The 18,166-nt window shown below is 38.9% G+C and overlaps 1 protein-coding gene across 2 annotated transcripts in view; it reads left to right on the top strand.

Moving 5' to 3' along the window:
- The window catches only part of ctnna1 (catenin (cadherin-associated protein), alpha 1), a 70,287-nt gene extending 55,061 nt beyond the window's left edge, over positions 1-15,226 (top strand). For both annotated transcript variants that reach the window (XM_083891213.1, XM_083891212.1), the window contains exons 16-18: positions 1,673-1,778; positions 12,223-12,357; positions 13,353-15,226. In XM_083891213.1, the coding sequence (XP_083747339.1) occupies positions 1,673-1,778; positions 12,223-12,357; positions 13,353-13,643 (532 nt within the window). In that variant the 3' untranslated portion in view covers positions 13,644-15,226. The remainder of the gene's footprint in view (positions 1-1,672; positions 1,779-12,222; positions 12,358-13,352) is intronic.
- The last annotated feature ends 2,940 nt before the right edge of the window (positions 15,227-18,166 follow it).

An 18,166-nucleotide genomic window follows, 5' to 3' on the forward strand; every position in this document is an offset into this window, starting at 1 on the left:
CTTTACAGTGGGTCAGGTCAGGTCTGGACTAGACTGACCCATGTTTGGACCAGCTTTGCTTGGCTGTGGAAGGGTCATCAAGTGATGTTTTCTCTCATTAATTTCACACCTGGATTAAGACGACTATGACAAAAACATCTGAGTACTACATTTCTGAGGTAAAACCAATGTTTTTCTAACTGAAGACATGGAACCAGTTCACATAGCCTCTCAGCCTTCAAATAAACCTTGCAAAGCTGCTTGAATAAATGTGACAAAATATATTGAGCTGGGAATCCTGTTGTGATATCAAAGTATATGGCAGTAGTGACCTGTGGAGTCGGGGACTCCTAATTCTTAACTTTTTCGCTGCCAGCCATTTTCAGAGTCCCATACCGCCAAGCATTTTGACCCATCTTTCGAGACCCACAGAACCTGCATATTGTGTCCTATGACTATGTAAACAATGAAACTACCAAAGGAAAGAATAGACTTTCTTCTAGAAAATAGGCTGATTTCACCAAAAACACGGTTTTTGACCAAAAAAACTGAGAAAACAAGCTTTTTGTGAAAAGAAGCATTTCAAGCAGATCAGTGACTTTGGGGCTTTTTTTTGCTTTTATGACACCTCAAACATCTGAACAGTGTTTTCCTTCTATAAAACAACAACTACAACACTCATAAAGGGCTTTTGATGGCAAAACAATAATTTATTTATAAATGTACTTTATATCAACAATTTTTATATCTGGCAACCTTTTTAGTATGTTTGCATGTTCGTGTGTGTGTGTGTTCTCAACACTCAGAGAGAGTTTTTGATGGCAAAACAATAACTTATTTACAAGAGTCGTCAGTTGAGCTGGCCGTTTGTTACACGCAATGCAAGAAATACAGCTTCTCACTGCTTCGCCCCGGTTCGTACGGCTCCATAAACTCCCTCCTTTCATGTTCGCCATGATCTCCCTCTTCACCGCTCACATTCGCGACACTTTCTTCACCAAACTTCCACAAAACATGCTCTGTTGGAGTGTGAGCTGCCTAAGCTTTTCCCTCTTTTCTTTCGCCATTTCTCCCTCCTCAGTCCTCGTCTTCTTCTAATGATGTATACTGATCGCTCATCCAAAAAGAGCAGTGCTGCCACCTACATGGTGGTCAATTTCGGCTTTACACTTAGTTTATAGGTTTGATATTGAGGGACAAGTGTCTCACTAAAAGTTAAGTAAAATTGTGCTGCCATTTTCTTAAAAGCACATTATTAATATATTTTGTCCTTTATTATGCCAAACTCCTTAACATGGGGTTGAAACTGTTCTTGGTTTCAGGGTGGTGATGATACTACAAATGACTGTGACAGTGAACTGCCACAGTCCCACACCGATCCCAAATCTAACGATGAAGACTGCCTCTGCACAGTTTTATAATGGGTTGTAAAACGTTCTCTCTGGCTACACAATATGGTGCCGGAGTGTGTTAATGTTTTGTTTGTGGAATCATCTGTGCATAAGAGTACACTTGTTTTTCCTGTTTCGTTTCCCTCAACTATTCTCATAAGTTGTGCCACTCTATCCATACTTACCTGTAACCTAAAAACAACAGAGGCTTCATAAGTGAGATACTATTCCTGCATATTGAATGAGGCTGCGGTAGATCAGAAACTTTGACTGATCCATCCATTTCTTTTTTCTCTCCTCAGGGGTAAAGGCCCTCTGAAGAATACATCTGATGTCATCAGTGCTGCCAAAAAAATTGCAGAGGCAGGATCAAGAATGGACAAACTGGGCCGCACCATTGCTGACAATGTAAGTTACTTAACTTCCATTTCTGAGGGTTTCATCTTTGCGATCACAACGTATAATTGCAATTGCGATGATGTGCTACATAGACTGTCAGAACATGATAATTCAAAACAAGCGCACCAAGGGCAAATAAGGCAAAGGACAAAAGTTACAAAAAGGACAACAAATTAAGTGCACAAACTTTATAGTATAAGTCACTTCCATGTTTTTGTCTGGGGCACTACATGAAAGATGTCGTTAAAGCTTCAAAATTAGTTATCAATGCCAAATTAACTTGGGGGACATGGGGGGACACTTCAATAATGACATTTCCGCCCATACAACATTCAATAATGTTCCAACGATGGGTGCAGGTCATCAGTGTGGTGTCATTAAGTTATATCAAACATGTAATTGAATATCTACTCAAGTCATGGAAGACCACATATTCAGTATTCAAATGCTCAACTTATTTTCAGCTCTTGTTTTGCAGAAGGTAGTGACTGACATTGCAGTGTGCGGTAGTGCTCAGCAAAGCTTTCATACTGATTGCAATTTGACAGCCCCTCCTTTAGTTTTAAATGTTGTCCTTAAATAACACGGCATGTAAATCAGATTTTAAAAAAAATACTTAAATAGTGGGCCCAAGTTAGCTATTGATTATTTTCCTTTTACGTAAATCTGTTTTATCTCATCTATTGTCATTTGTACATTTAAGAGCAAATCCAAGTCGGCTCACATGGCAAAGCGCTTCAGTTGTTAACAACTGCTTTGATTTGTGTTATTCATGAGACACGCCTTACCAGTCTTTACCAATTTCTTTCAAACACTCCTTCCCACTCTCTTATCCTTCCATCTCCCAATTCCCTATTCCATCATCTCCCCACATACAGTATATCCCTTTCCCCAGAGAATATGGTCTTTGACATAGGGAAACACACATTCAATTATCCATGGCCTCATATTTCACTTAAATACTTGCACTGTACCACTCCTCAGGGAAACACTGTATATGATTTATCCCCCAACTTATTCATGTGCCATCTCTTGAGGCAGAGACTTATTGCTTCTATGTCTAATATATGTATATGTTTTGTTGTTAAATCGTGGAGGAGTTTAGCTGTGATGATTCTAACAAGACATGGTTTCTCCTGAAATAAATGGTTTGGGTTTTCTTCCAGTTCTGACTTTAGATGTTTGTTGTGAGATTTCAAATTCAATAACTTTTATCACTTATAGGCATATGTTGAGAGGCTTCAGTTTGTTTTATGCCGGTCCAGGGCTGCAGTGATTTTTATCCACGTTTGAGAACATCACCACTTTGAGGATGGCATTTTTCAACATTTTCTGACATATTGTGGACCAAACAAACATCTCATTGCTTAATCGAGTATCTAATCGACAGATTCATTGATGATTATAATATAGTTGTTAGTTGTCGCCCAACACTGGTCTTGTTGGAAGTATTTCTCAATATTCCATTATTGAAATATTGTAACATCTTAAAAAGTGTTTGTTAAAATCATGGTTTCATTCAAGCTGAATGTACCAGGCTTCATTTCAACACATGGACCTGAATCCCTTGCATCCACCTCCATCAAACCTTTAAGGATCTTTATTGCACCATAATTTGAATATTTGTCCTCAAACAGTGTTTCCCTCACAAGGCACTGGTTAATAATTCATTTAAGGATCATATAATTTTACATCACAGCTTTTTTTTCCCACTGGGTGTTGGTGTGCCGAGGCGCATACCCAGTGAGTTATATTTCACATGTGCTGATGCTGGTGAGAAAACTCATGCTTATAAAACACTTCTCTATGAATTGTGCTCATATTCAAATAGGGCACGAGAGGTATATCAATTACCTTTGTATGATATTCGGCACAACCAGGGGTTTCAATTATACCACCACATGCTTGAGACATCTGCGACTAGCTTTCAGCACAGCTCTCTTCCTTATAGTTTTGACATAATGAGCTGCTGTTGGCCTCCAAGGGTCCTGCATGTATGATATTATAATGTAATATCATTTAAGTTGAGCTCAGATCCTTAATAGTTTAGGCCCATGTCTATCACAAAATCATCTTACCTGTTCTGACCCAATTGCATCTGAATCATCTAAACGGGGAATAAGCTGTTCTGGAAAGTGACTTTTATATGCCTCACTGCCACTTTTGAAGATGCTTATTCAGTTTAATTAAAACAGTGTAATCCCCCATAGAAAACAGATGGCAGATACATCTGTGTAGGTGTGTGAGCATGCGTGCGTGTGTGCTTCTTACATATGGACACGGCATTTGACTGACCCGTGTCTCTGCAGGCACATGTGGATGGATGTTACATTTGGATGACTGTTTTATTCATCCATCCTTAACTATTTGTTGTCATTTTATTTTCTTTCTTTTCTCATGTGTACATTTCTGTGCGCGCACTATTTGGGGATTTGGGGGTTTGAAGCACTCAAAGTATGAATAAATGACAAGCTTTGGCTGTTGGAGAGCCGTCTTTGCCAGGAGTGAGGATCCCTCCTGCCTCCGAACCCCTCCAGCTGTCCCCCATTGCTTTTCCATTTCAGATGAGACCAAAACACTAACAGACCAGTCAACACTAACCTCTAACACATCAGCCCGAGAACTCCCAGGGATGGACGCGGAGTAGAGGAAAGCAAAGTGATGGAATGATAGGAGAGGTAGAAAGAGGGGGCAGTGCATTTACGTGGAGAGAGGAACATCCCTCTTGAGAGATGAATCCATTAAGAGTACTTTGCCTTTTAATTAGCAGTGTAATTGCCAGGTGGCATTTTTTCTAATGTATTTATTTACACAAGCGGTTTATATTTAGGGCCATGTCTTGAATAAAGCAGAAGATGCCACAGGCCCACTTTTAGCATAGGCATCGCATGTTGGAATAGTCTTTACACTCCAGCAGCAGTTGTTAAGTGAGTCACCACCAAGATGCACACATACTGGTAAAGTCAGAGCAGCAAAGGCAATGCTGGGGCTACTCATTAACCTAGGCATACTAATTACTTGCATTTTGTGCCTTTGGCCTAGGGGGGCTATGGGGGTGTATTCCTCATATAAAACACATTGGCCGAGGTCCCAGACTGATGGCATAGCATCTTATATCTGCATTTTCCTTCAAAAGCCTGTGTCAAGGGTTTTTTGTACTTCTGTATTGTGTCCAACAGAAATATCTTGCTGGACATGGTCTAGTTTGGGGTTTCTGAAAAACGGTTAAATATGTGTAATAGAACCTTATTAATGTTTAAAGAAATGAGTGTAGTGCAGAGATGAGCTGCATGATTCAGGTCAGTGCCATACAAAGGTCTGCACTGCAGTTTATTAAGAATTTATGACCCTCCACTGCAGGGCACCTTATGAGAATTCCACCTAAGTGGGCTGGTAAACAAATAATGCTATGTAATTGAGATTTATAATGCAAATGTGTTAGCCAGTATGTAGCCCATAAATTTCTGCTCCTTGCCTGCTCCACTACCTTGAACACTTGTATGTACACATACAAACAAGTGTTCATAAAATAAGGCCAGCATATTTAGAGAATGCGGACGTGCTTGCTGTGAGTGTTTGTTGTGCCAGCTTTATTCTCATGATGTATACTGACACACAGTGTACTTTTCCAATTTGCATTCAATAAGTGGAAATTTATGGTGATCCATGGGCTGTGTTGCCGGTCACTGTCTAATCCCGGCTCTGGCCCTAGATGCTTTACACTAGACAGGCTTGTAAATTGCCCTCTGTAGTGGAGAGACCAAACAACCCGAAGAAACCACAGATTGTCAGCTCAGCAGTTCAAGGGTCAGCCATCATCAGTCAAACCACAGTTCAGCCCAGCCAAATGAAGCTCACCGCTTTTGAAAAAACATTTACCCTTCATTGTTCTTTATTTCTTTTCTCTTTTTTTTTGGTCCTTCATTAAGTTTGGACTTGAAAGAGCCACCTTTTGTAAACAAAGAGCTCATAAATTTTAAGGATTCACCAGACTTAATAGCGTTAAGCCATTGAATATATTTTTACTTAATGGTTTTTCTTCCAACCTGCAAATGCAAATCTGAGGTGTTGGCACACTCGGGTAGGAAATATGACAAAAAGCTATTGGGGTCAAATGAGATTCAGTGTATGACTTTCAAAGTTTAGAGTATGAATGATTTATCATAGGTGTTTGTACTTATCTATTCTGTAGATGCAATGTTGTCAGTTAACTACAGTGAAGTGTCTGACTGACAGGTGCTGCATGAACATTAAAAATTGAAGAGGGCTGTTTAATTGGTCCCTGTTGTTACTTCTGAAGTCGCTCTTTTTGGCTTGCCCCCAGCTTGATTTCCTCCTGTCATACTCAAACTCTTTGTCTGCTTCAGATGTCACATTTTCATTCCCAAGTTCCAGTGTGATTGAATCAGTCCCACGCAAATATGTCTTTTTAGCAGATGTGGTGAGCAGAGGAGAACTGGCTATCGTCAGCTGGTTTGAAATGGATCTTGATTGATACTGGTTGCCCATGGCGGATATATATTTGGCCACCAACAGTAATGTAATCAACACCAGATGGTTGAAATCCAATAGCACATTTAAGCAACACAATGTAGGATTTTAACCTTCTAATAATAATTCCAAGATTATTTTGATGATACATCAACTTACAACAGGGTGATTTGCAGCCCTGTCAAAGCCTGAGCAGGTCTGCATCTCCTGCTAGGTTATAATAGTTTTGAATTTTTCATTAGTTATAGTTTTTATTTAGTTGTGATCTTTTGTTTTAAAATGTTAGTTTTAATTCATTTTTAGAGCAGGTTTGCGAGTGTTTATTAGTTTAAAAGGTCGTAAGTAATAATAAATGACCCTCATGAGACGCAATGTGAGTCTCAGGGAGTTCAATCTGAGGAAAAACATAAACAAATAAACCAATAAATCCCTCAACTTGAGGTTTGATTCGATTGAGATGAACCAACTCAACCCAATTAACTACATAACAAGTCTTATTTTTAACTTGCATAGCCTTATGTCCAACATTGTAAACAAAAACTAACGATTAAAAACATTTTATGAATGAATGAGAAGGCTGTCTCCAATGAAACCTTTCAAAATTGCTGGTAAAAAACCCTAAACACTTTATATGAACCCAAAAGTATATGTATGAAAAAAAATAGTTTTCGCTACAATTTTAGTTAGTTTTATAAACACACTATTCAGTTTCAGTAGTTTTAGCAAACGCTAACATACATACACACATTTTGTATTCATTTTACTCACAAACTATGAAGTCTTCATTCCTGTTTTCAGTCATTCTTACCATTTTATCCACTACCACTGTCGTCACGTTTTGAAGTGCATTTAATATATTAAACATTTTCATGCGACGGTGTATTAATCTTGAACTGTCTACGCACTATAGCTTGGAGTCAATCATTTCCAGTCCCTGCCATGCCTTATCTCCTACTTCAGTTCCTGCCTAAAGGAACAGAATGGTCTTTCCAATGCTTTGTTCCCTGTATCTCCATAAACGGTGGCATGGATCTAAGTCACAATATTTACCCACAGAACACTTAAATATATCCATATCCCTTCCACCCTCATGGCATTTTTAGGTATAATAGTAGATAAAGGTGCCCTGTGGCTTATTGTCCTGCAGGGTCTCTCCCAGGTTAGGCACAGTTAATTATCCACAACCCCTCTGCAACACGTGCAGACGTACAAATGTCTCTTTTCCCCCTCCCTCCCCTGTTAGATGTTTGATATGTCAGAGCAGTGAAGCTGCATAATGCTCCTTGGTCTAAGGTTTTAGATTAGTTCTTCTCCCTTGGAGCTTCATAGGAAAATCCAGCCAACACCACACACTCTAATTTTTCTGAATGAAGGTTTTGTTTGAGCTTGTCTTTTACCAGGTCCAGCAGAACAATTTAATCAAAGGGATTTGTGGCGTTGAGGCATGGTTGTGTTACATTACCTTAGACATTACATCATACTTTGTGTTGTACATTACCTTTGGTAATAAAGCTATTTGGTATTGTTTATAATTTTAATTATCGATTTTCAGCTTAATTAAGAAAAGCAGTGAAGTAGCAAAACAAAAAACTGTTGAATCCATTTTTTTTTTTTACATTACAGTGATTTACATTCTCTGGTACTCTGTTTACCAAGGAAGGAAAAAAAGAGAGCTAAAAACATTCAAAGCAAAAATACTCAAAACCTCCTCACTTTGATCTAAGAATATACATTTAATAAAAAACACACTTAGTGTTCGCTGCCTATGAAGCTACCCAACAGGTTGCTGGCACATTAGAATGCTGCCATGTCAGTAAATATTGGAAATTGGCATATACTCTGGGTGATACGTCGTGAAAGGTCAGTGCCGGGCGTCAGAAGCTCAGTGGCTCTGCCTCTGGTCTGTTTAATGGAATTCAGTGGAACTGTGTGGCATTTCCAATGATGGGACCTGACCTTCCTGATCATCATTTATATCACTGACATTCGCCAATATGTATCACAGTGAGATCCCTTTGTTCAGCACCCTGTTGTGGAATTCTTGTAGCCTTATTTTGCCTCTTATATGGTTTGTTTTTTTGTCTCTTGTCAGTAATGTATCTGTATCCTCAATAGTTCATCATTGTCGATGTCGAGGAACGACAATAAAAAACACTTCTGTTTGCTGAAAACTTGGTAAAACATAACTGAGGGTATATGAATACTATATGAACAAAAATAGGTGGTATCTGTGGCTCAAAAATAAATAAGACAAGAAGGGGAGAAATGATGCTGAATGAAAAGATAAATGTTTTGTAGACTCTTGAATTCATTTGAAAACCTGCATAATAGGAAATGTCCTTAAAATGTTCTCTACACTGGATCAAGGACATTTGGTTTAATTGTTTGGGAGAAACATATATAGTTATGTGGTTCGCATAGCTTTGCATTCCAACATGAAAATATAAAAAATGGTGAAGTAGGGAGGAGGTGGATTCAAGAGTTGGAGCCGGTGCTGCCACAAGGTCCGGACAGCTCAACATAATCTAGGGGGAAAATAAATAACTGAGTTTATCCAGGTATTTTCTAGGATATTGTCAGGGTGGCTGTCTGCCAGCTGAAGCTCTGCAGAAGCTATTGCAGGAGAATGGCTGTTACCATTGAAGTAAACACAATACACAAGGAAAATCCATCTTTTGGAATGTCCCAGACAGACTCCAGACCAGAACCAAGTGGAATGAGCTTAGGGTTGTTCACACCAGATCCTAAGGCAACGTTGAGCATGTTACCTGCTAATATCAAACATGCAAAGAGAAATGTAGAAGCTAAGTGAATCAAAAAAAATTAAAAAATGAAGTATGGCACTATGTAGGAGATGAGGAAAATTAGCAAATGAAACTATTGATCAGCCACTATTTGTCACAGGTCACGTTCCTTTATTTTTCTGGAAAGGGACTTGAAGCCAGCAATGGAGGGACAAAAACAACTACACAGAAATCACTGACATTTCTACCTCTACCTATAGCTCCTTTTGAAAGTCAGTGACTCACCAATTCCATTAGTTTGCCTTGAAAAGGTATCCAGAGTTGTGTGATGAAGTCTCTAGTGCTCCTTCTTCTCTTTTGCCATCTTTCAGTCGGAGCTGACCAAGCAAGGTTAACAGTCCCAATTCATAACTGGCCACACAGCATGTGAGAAAAGGCTGCATCATCAGGCTTGAGGGACATTTAACAGCAGCACTCAAACAAAAAAAAAATTACAGTGATTGACTCTTAATGGTTAAAGTCACTATTAGAAGAATGAATCTCTCAGTGGGAACAAGAATGATGGCCCTGTTGTTTTCACATGAGCAAACTTAGTCCTGTGAAATGTAAATGACTTGTCTAAATAGTGACACTACACGCTAGATGTGATCAGCATAACTTGGTTTTGATGTTTGTCCAGTGGAGAATATATTAATATAAAGCCGAGCGAATTCCAACATTACCTGCCCCATTCAATAATTGCAGAGCTATTCATTATTCATATCTTATATGGTATAAACAGCAGGGACCTTTTAGTTTACTGACTAATACATGTGGTTTCAGGAAGCTTTGAGGTAATTTAGCCTGTGTAACAACGATCATCATATTGTTGATACCCATTGTTTCGGTCTTGGGGCTTTTGTTTGTGTAATCAACACAATCCAAGGTGTTCTTATCTCTTCTCGTGTGCAACTTATGTATTCAGGTGTCACAGTCAGCGCGGCCTTACAGAGTTTCCTGAGTGCTAAGTGAAGCCAGCAGCTGAGCTGAGGTTGAGCACAAGTGATGCTTTCACAGTGCCCTGCTCTCAGCCGTCTGAATACTTCCCAAAGCCCTCATTAGCATGGCTGCTGCATTCAGCCTCATCCCAGGTCTTTGCTATTGCATGTGTGCATCTACACACACATACACACACACACCCGAATACAGTTGTATCCTCCTGTCTGCATCCCTTTCCCCAGTTGGATTTCTCCCCCTTATTTACTCCCGCATACTGTTCTCCCTCTGGCTTTCTCTTCATCCTCATCTTTTTCTCCCCCCCAAGTACTTATTTTTCCGTGGTTCTTTCTTTTATTTCCCACCCCTACCCTCTTTCATTTTCTCCAGTCCCTCATCCGTGCCGTGTATTAATTCTCTGCTGTATGATGAGCATCCCCTCCAGCTCCCTTTCCCTTCATCATCTCTTGCATACTTTTCTTCAACTTAAAGCCAAGATCATTTTTATTAATATCACTGGAGTGACTAAACCAATCAGTGAAGAGAAACAGTTGTAATTGGTCCACTTTGTTTTTGTTTGTGTTGCTTTTTTTAATTTGATGGCATGTGTAAGGATGTGATACTAATAAAAGTCTTTGCGTTATTATTAGGCTATAGTCACGTTGTTCTGCTGAACGATATATAGGAGTAAGCAGAGCTCTGCTGGCTGAGATGGTGTGTAAATGCATGCATGCATGGCTTGTTTGTCTGGAAGCGAGTGTGCTATATTCAGATGAGCGCTCCACACTCCCACCAGAGATACTGACACACTCAGCAGGATTAGACGCATCATAAGTCCTAGTCTGTTTGAAGTGTCCAAAAATTACTATCTCAAAGATGTTTTCTTGTCCTCTGTTTGCAAAGTGAAAGAAAACAAGGATTCCCTCACCATTTGTGTATTAGTGCATGTTAATTATTGCAATGGCTGTTATTGACAAACGAGGGAGGGACATAATTGACACCCACTCCACATATTCAGACAAAATGCCTCTTCTCTTCATTAGGACACGTTCAAACAGACTGCACACTTGAGATCCACAGTATTGACTCTGTCAAAAACTTTTTGTCGAGATTCCATCAAGTAAATATTGGCGGCTATTACCTCCCATTCACCTTTTCCCTGCGCTCAGAATTAACAGCTGCCAAATGACGACTTCGTCAGACAGCCAAGCACCTGCCAGTGCCGGTGTCTTTTCTCCTGCTCACTCACTGACTTGGTCACTGTGGTGCTTTTTGCAGGTATGGAAAGTTAAGTGATGTGAAACCCTGCCAGTCTCTGATTATCTATAACGGACTCTGCCTGATCATTGCTGACATACCGTTTGTGTGTGGCAGTTCATTTGGATCATCTTAAAATGCCTTGTCCCTGTCAGGGTGTTTACGTCCTCACTTGAAGAGCAGTTAAGGACACTATTGTGGCCTAATTACTCTGGAGACAGGGGACTTGTTTAGCAAACTAGGAGAGGGATAGGAAATTGTGTTCCAAAGTAGAGCCCAGTCTAATTATAATGAGATGAAATAATTCAAAAAGATTGCCAAATCGAAATGAGATGCATTCCTGGGGCTCTTCACACATTGCCACTTTCAAGTTGGCTGAATAAGAATTTGTTGGACTTTAGAAGTTGATGGTTTTTTTATGGCTCAATCTATTTTGTTTTGTCTTCCTCACTGACCTTTGGCAGTATTCTTATTCGTCATTAGAAAAATGAATTGGAGGCCTTTTTTAGTTTGTACTCGACTTCCTGCTAGAACATTTCTCGCCACACGTTTTAATTTTACGCTCATGACTTCACAAATCCGACATCAGTGACAGTCGGGGGTGATGATTTTGATAATGTTAATGTTAATTGTTTCAGTGCCATTTCAGGATTTGTTTCCTAAAAGATGCCACAACATGTATTTTCCTCCTAACAGAATGTATTTAACCCTGTGAAGATGAGTTATCAATCCACCAGGGTGTAGTCCTACATTTGTCATGTTTGCTCTGAGCACGTCCCTTATGTTGGTGTCTGCCTGTCACACTGGTACGAACTCACTGTGATAAAGTGAGTCTGTAGAATCACACGGATATTCAGATCGAGTAGTGCCACCAAATGAATAAGTGACACAGATGAATGTGTTGCACCGCCCACAAGCAGGTAGAATAATAATAAACCATCTTCTTAGTGCCTGTATGCTTACTGATGTTAACCTCTTTCTCGCAGTGTCCCGACTCCACCTGTAAGCAGGACCTGCATGCTTACCTGCAGCGTATCGCCCTGTATTGTCACCAGCTCAACATCTGCAGCAAAGTCAAGGCTGAGGTTCAGAACCTGGGAGGAGAGCTGGTTGTCTCGGGGGTAAGTTCAAGTCGCACATTTTCCCATATACAATCTTCATTATGCTAAAGCTTCACAGTAGCTAAAGAGTGTTGGAGCATTTTGAATAGGGTAATAAATCAAAGGAGTTTAACTTTAAAATGGTCTCGGTGGCAACGATGTCGTTTTAAATGTACCAATGTGCCGATAAAAGAGAGCAAGAGCACTTAATATACACTGGAGGTTTAAAACATTCACATGTGTGGTAAACACATTGGTCTTCACTGAAGCCATAATGAGACCAATCTTGCATTATGGTGAAAAATGATGAACTTTGTCCTCACATTTTGTCTTTCATTTCTCGCCAGAAATAATGCAGCGACTACTTAGTCTCATTATCTGGTGGTGTTCAAATAAAAAGACAACACTGAAGACTAAATGGTGTTTGCTGTTGTCTGTGATGACTTAATGATTCATTCTCTGCACTGTAATTTGAAGCTTATGTTTTATCGAAGAATCAGATAAGAGAAATAATGGATTTCTCTGCTAAAGTTCAGTTGTTTTCCTAACCTTAAGATAACATTTTAACCGGTCAGTGTTTGCAAACCATTTAAGCATTATTTAACCACATGCTCGCCAGTCAAATTAATGAAAATATATTCCCATAGTGTGCGAGTAATTCCTCCGTCCTCTCTGTAGGGCAGAGAATGCTTCCAAAATATTCAGTCAAGTGTCACCAATGTCTCTGAGGCTATTAAACAGTGAGGATTAAATTAGTGTGACCTTTTTCTGTATTCTGCGGTTTCTCACATCTGTATGTATGCCAGATAAACTCGGAAAGGTCGTTAATTCTTCAGTACAACACTTAAGTTTTGGTTTTCCCTTGGAAAACTTTCACTACAGACCTGGGTGACATTAGAAGGACACTTGACGACAAGGAAATTCAAAAAGGATTAAGAGTGAAAAGCAGAATTAAAAACATTGCACAAGACTAATTGGTTCTCTGCTCTTTTGTCACGTCTCCTCCATGTCAACAGTTGGACAGCGCCATGTCACTCATTCAGGCCGCTAAGAACCTGATGAACGCCGTCGTGTCCACCGTCAAGGCCTCGTACGTGGCGTCTACCAAGTACCAGAAGAGCAAAGGCATGGAGGCCCTCAACATGCCCGCTGTGTCATGGAGGATGAGAGCTCCGGAGAAGAAGCCTCTGGTGAAGAGAGAGAAGCACGACGATGGCCAAACCAACAGAGTCAAAAGATCCTCGCACAAGAAACACATCAACCCCGTGCAGGCTCTGAGCGAGTTTAAAGCCATGGATAGCATCTAGAGTCGCACGTTTCTGATGAAAGAGTAGAGAAAATATGGATCAGTGAGTTTCAATATAGAACGAGCTTGTCGGTCTTTCAGAGATAAAGGTTTTTAGCATTTGCTCTATCTTTGCATAGACGGCTTATTTGTTTTGACCAATTATATTCCTAATTTTTTATTCCACAAGTTCAGATGTGCTTGTGTCTATACTGATAGCCGTCTCTTATCTGGAAAATACAGTTAGAGGGAAATCAACTGGACAGAGGCATTTTATATATTTTTTGTCTGTCATGTTTGTGGGAGGAAGAGGAGTTAATTTCATAGATGATATAAGAAGTAATTCCAAGAGGCTTTTCATCATACTGTGTTCTAACCAGTTTTATAGTAATACTAAGGGGTCTGTGGTTATTTACACTAAAAATGTTTGATTATGGCAAAGTACTGTCTGTTCTGCTAGTGTCAACTATGCAACATCTTATTTTAACTCGAGCATTAATCATAGTTCATTTGGCTGTGCAGGGCTAACCGCTAAGATGTAATTGTGTTGGTTCAACCTTTAAAGAACCAAAGACAATATATTTCAGTGTGTGTGCTCACGTTTTTCTATCTTTATGTATTTTTATGCCTCAGTCAAAAAAAGAATTATACCAACTTTAAACCCTATTTTCAGACTGCTAAATGTAATTTCTTTATAATTTAATCATCTGACATGATTATTATATTATTATTATTATGTTTTATTTTGTACATGTTCACATGAGTGCAGCAAACCAAAGGTGACCGTAATCTTCCCAGCCTTCTGTTTTGTTACATGCCTGGAACATGTGCTTAATCGTAAACCTAAGGCACACAATTCTACCTAGTCGAGCTTTGTGTAGTCTGGGAAAAACCACTGGGCTAAAAAACAAAACCCGACTTGGACCCAGTGTTTTCTCCAGCTCTTCAATGCAGAAAGCTTCATTAAATATCAATAAGACCAAACACTTCCACTGTCTAAGGATGTGTCCAAATCAAGGGATCAATTTGTTTTCACCACTCAGCTCTGTGCTAGATGAGGGGAGGAGGGGATTTCACTGAAATTTTGTTTTGTCATCTTAAAAACAACAACAACAAACAAACAAACCCAGAAACAAGTTGCCAGGTGCTGGAGCTTTAAAGTGAAACAGGAAAAGTTTTATTTTCTTTTGACTTCAGGTAATGACTGTGGGATGGTCACTCCCTGCAGCTGGTCCAGTCAGCATTCTGCTGCATTGTGGTGCATTGGTGTACAGCGAGGCTTTGAAATCCTGCTGCTTTCAACTCGGGGCTGAATCTTCGACTCATTTGACATCTGTGAACTACAGCAGGGAGGATTCGTGTGGTTATTTGATGGATGGATATTTTTTATTACTGTAGAACTGAGCGTTTTGAGAGTATTATCAGTATGTTTTTTTTTTCCTCACAGTTTGTCTTTTGCTGTACTAGTTTGAATTTGAATCTGGTGTGATATCAAACTACTTTGCTGTGGATTTTTGTTTTTGTTCTTGAGAGCTGACTTATTAGCGCACACGTTTCTTATACTCATGTGCCTGCTTTATATCTTAATAAACATTTGAAACTAAAGGGCTTTTTTTTCTTTTCTTTATGTCTACTGTAAACCAAACTCTTGTTTTTTTCCCCCTGACTTGAACAGTTGTATAATCAGGTTTAGTACTCGCACAGTGAAAGCCCTTAAGAGTCATTTTGTATGTAAAATAGGTTTTTCAACCCCAGATATGCTGCTGTGCATTATTAAATGCAGTATATTATGTATACATGCTTCCCTTTTAGTCTGTATTACTAACTCCAGTTGCTCTCCTGTTGTAGATTGGTTTTTTTTAGCCTGACAAAAGGTGCAGCATTCAACCTTAAACGCTTCCTTCTGGTGTTTTTTCTTCAACAATAACCTGTGAAGAAATGTAGAGCTAAGATTTTTAAGTGCACTGTGGGAAGATAAATGCATCTGAAAGCAACATATTTTAGAACGAAGGGTCTATTTTTCCCCAAAGTACTTCAGTAATCTCACATCGGGGTCTGAGTCATCACTGTGAACACCGAGAAGACAAATTCACCTCTTCATATTTTTTTTACACAAATCAGTTTAGGTACCACCCTTTTGCAGTGATGATTTTGATTTATTCTGTTTGTTAGGGTAGAGCGACCTTAGCTACATGTACTTAAGAATAACTTTGAACCAGCAGGAAGTGAGTGTGAAACACATGAGGTGAACTCTCAGAGGCTGCACCATTTTGCGATGTACTCGAGAGATTTTTACATGGAGGGTATCATTTTTATTTATGCACAACATGTTTACTAGAGCAATGTTACAATATCCCTTGGTCATGGACAACCAACCTACCATGACATAACTCAATTGGTCTATCTCATAACTACAGATTCACATTGACACATACACATTTTTCAGGGCCGATACGTTACCCATTATTAGTAATCAAGGAGGCCGATAATCGATATCTGGAGCCGATATTCATTTTCAGTTAAAGGGAAAATATTGCCATCAAGATTTTGAATAATACAAACACCACCAAGGTGCATTATGTAATAAATCTGAAGCAACTGGCCATAAAATCCTCCTAATATGTTACAGAGACTCAGGAATAATGTTCATATAACAAACTGAACTCGCCAACGACAGTACAGACAGAATATTTGCATTAAAAATGTATATTTTGCAGACTGCAACTGATGTTTCTGTTTTGAAATCACGTTTTGGCATGTGGCGCCACCTACCGCCGTCTACCAATCATTGCAGTCAGTAGAGTCTCAGCTGCCGAGCAACCATGGGTTGCCAGTTCGGTCAGAAAACGAAACCTAAAAGACCTCTGTATTTTGAATTTGACTGTAGTAACCGTTTTTGGCCACATTCTTACATATGGCACCTTTAACTTTGTTTAAATGCTTTTAAGCATATGTTTATTAAACAGCTTTTCAGATTTGCAACTAGTTAAAGTGTTTTTTTATTATCTTAGACAATAGAAATCTTTGTTTTAAAATTCTAACAAAAAGTGCAGGAAGTTCCCAGGCTCAGCAAAGTCAATTAAGTTTTCCAAAATCTCAATATAACTGAAATGTTATTTTATCTTTCACTTTCACAAAGGCCGATGCCGAATTGGCTCAAAATGCCAAATATCGGCGCCGATACTCAGTCTATCCATATATATAGCTATTGTCTATGTTGTCAAATATGAGCATTTAGCTTTGATATTCACAGATAAATGAGCTTTATAATACTCCAACCTTCAGGTGGGTTTTTGATAGAAATATAATGTACTACACATAATTGTGTTTGTGTATAAACGCATAGTTGCTTTAACCTTTAGCCTTAAAATTGCCCTTTTATATGTACTTAAGGAAAGTCTGCCGTCTCGCTCCTCCTTCTTCAGCAGCACAAATGGACGTGGATGTGGGTTTTGTAGCAGACGCTCTGCACATCATAAATACCATAATGTATGGTATATTATGTATATTATATATTATGTATATTATATATAAACCAATGAAGGAGGAGAAGGAAATGACAAGAGAGTGGGAGCGTCGTGTTCGGATGTAAACATTATTTCTGGTATGTGAAGCTCTCTGGCACACACACAGCGAGTGGAGGAGTTCTCAGTCTCACACACTGGCCCACATATATATTTCAATTTAGACATTTCCATATAGACAGTATCCTTATTATAGATCAGTTGTTTTGTGCTTTCACATATTATTGGTTATTGCAGAAAAGAGCAGTTGGAGCCATTCATAAAGTTGCATTTGGAGAACATGCCAACAGATTATTTACAGAGTCAGGGTTATTGAAAGTTGAAGAGATACTAGAACGTAATAGACGTTATTAACGTTCAAAGGCGAAAACAAAGTGTTGCCAGAGAACATGAAAAAAGCTGCTTGTGTTTACCTCAGAAGATGGAACTCACAGAGAATGTGTGTTTCTGTCGTCGCTGGAAAAACTTTGGAATTCTCCTGAGAATGATTTAAAGGGTTGTACAAATATTTTTCAGAAAGAGGAAGAAATGAGAAAGGATGTACTTGAAACTTGTTTATTTTTTATTTGTTTTGTTTTGAGTTTGTTAAAAAACAACTTTGTAAATTTGTACTTTTATGGGTTGTTTTAGTTTTATGTTGTCGTCATCAAGGGTGTAGCTGATGGTGTGGCTAAGTGGAAATGACAAACCGTTAAGATTCCTTCCCTGTGTTCAGGTAAGGGGCCGGTAAATAATAAGAGTGAAATAATAGGAATCATCTGAATTTATGTATCCATTTCACACTCATTAAAAGGAACAGAGAAATAAAGAATGCTGTTTATATTTATCAGTTTATCAGTATCAAAGTGTTGATCAAAAATTACTCTGATTTGTATGTTGTTGTCATCAAGACAACATAAAATGTTATTATATGAGTATTTGTATGAGGCATCCTTCATCTGAATACTATCAGACCTGACTAAGGGAGCATTTATGTGTATACAGCGTCAACTCAGGGTCATTTATCCTGTCTAACTGCAGA

The sequence above is a fragment of the Microchirus variegatus genome, assembly GCF_963457635.1.
Source record: "Microchirus variegatus genome assembly, chromosome: 6".
In the NCBI taxonomy this organism is placed as follows: Eukaryota; Metazoa; Chordata; class Actinopteri; order Pleuronectiformes; family Soleidae; genus Microchirus; species Microchirus variegatus.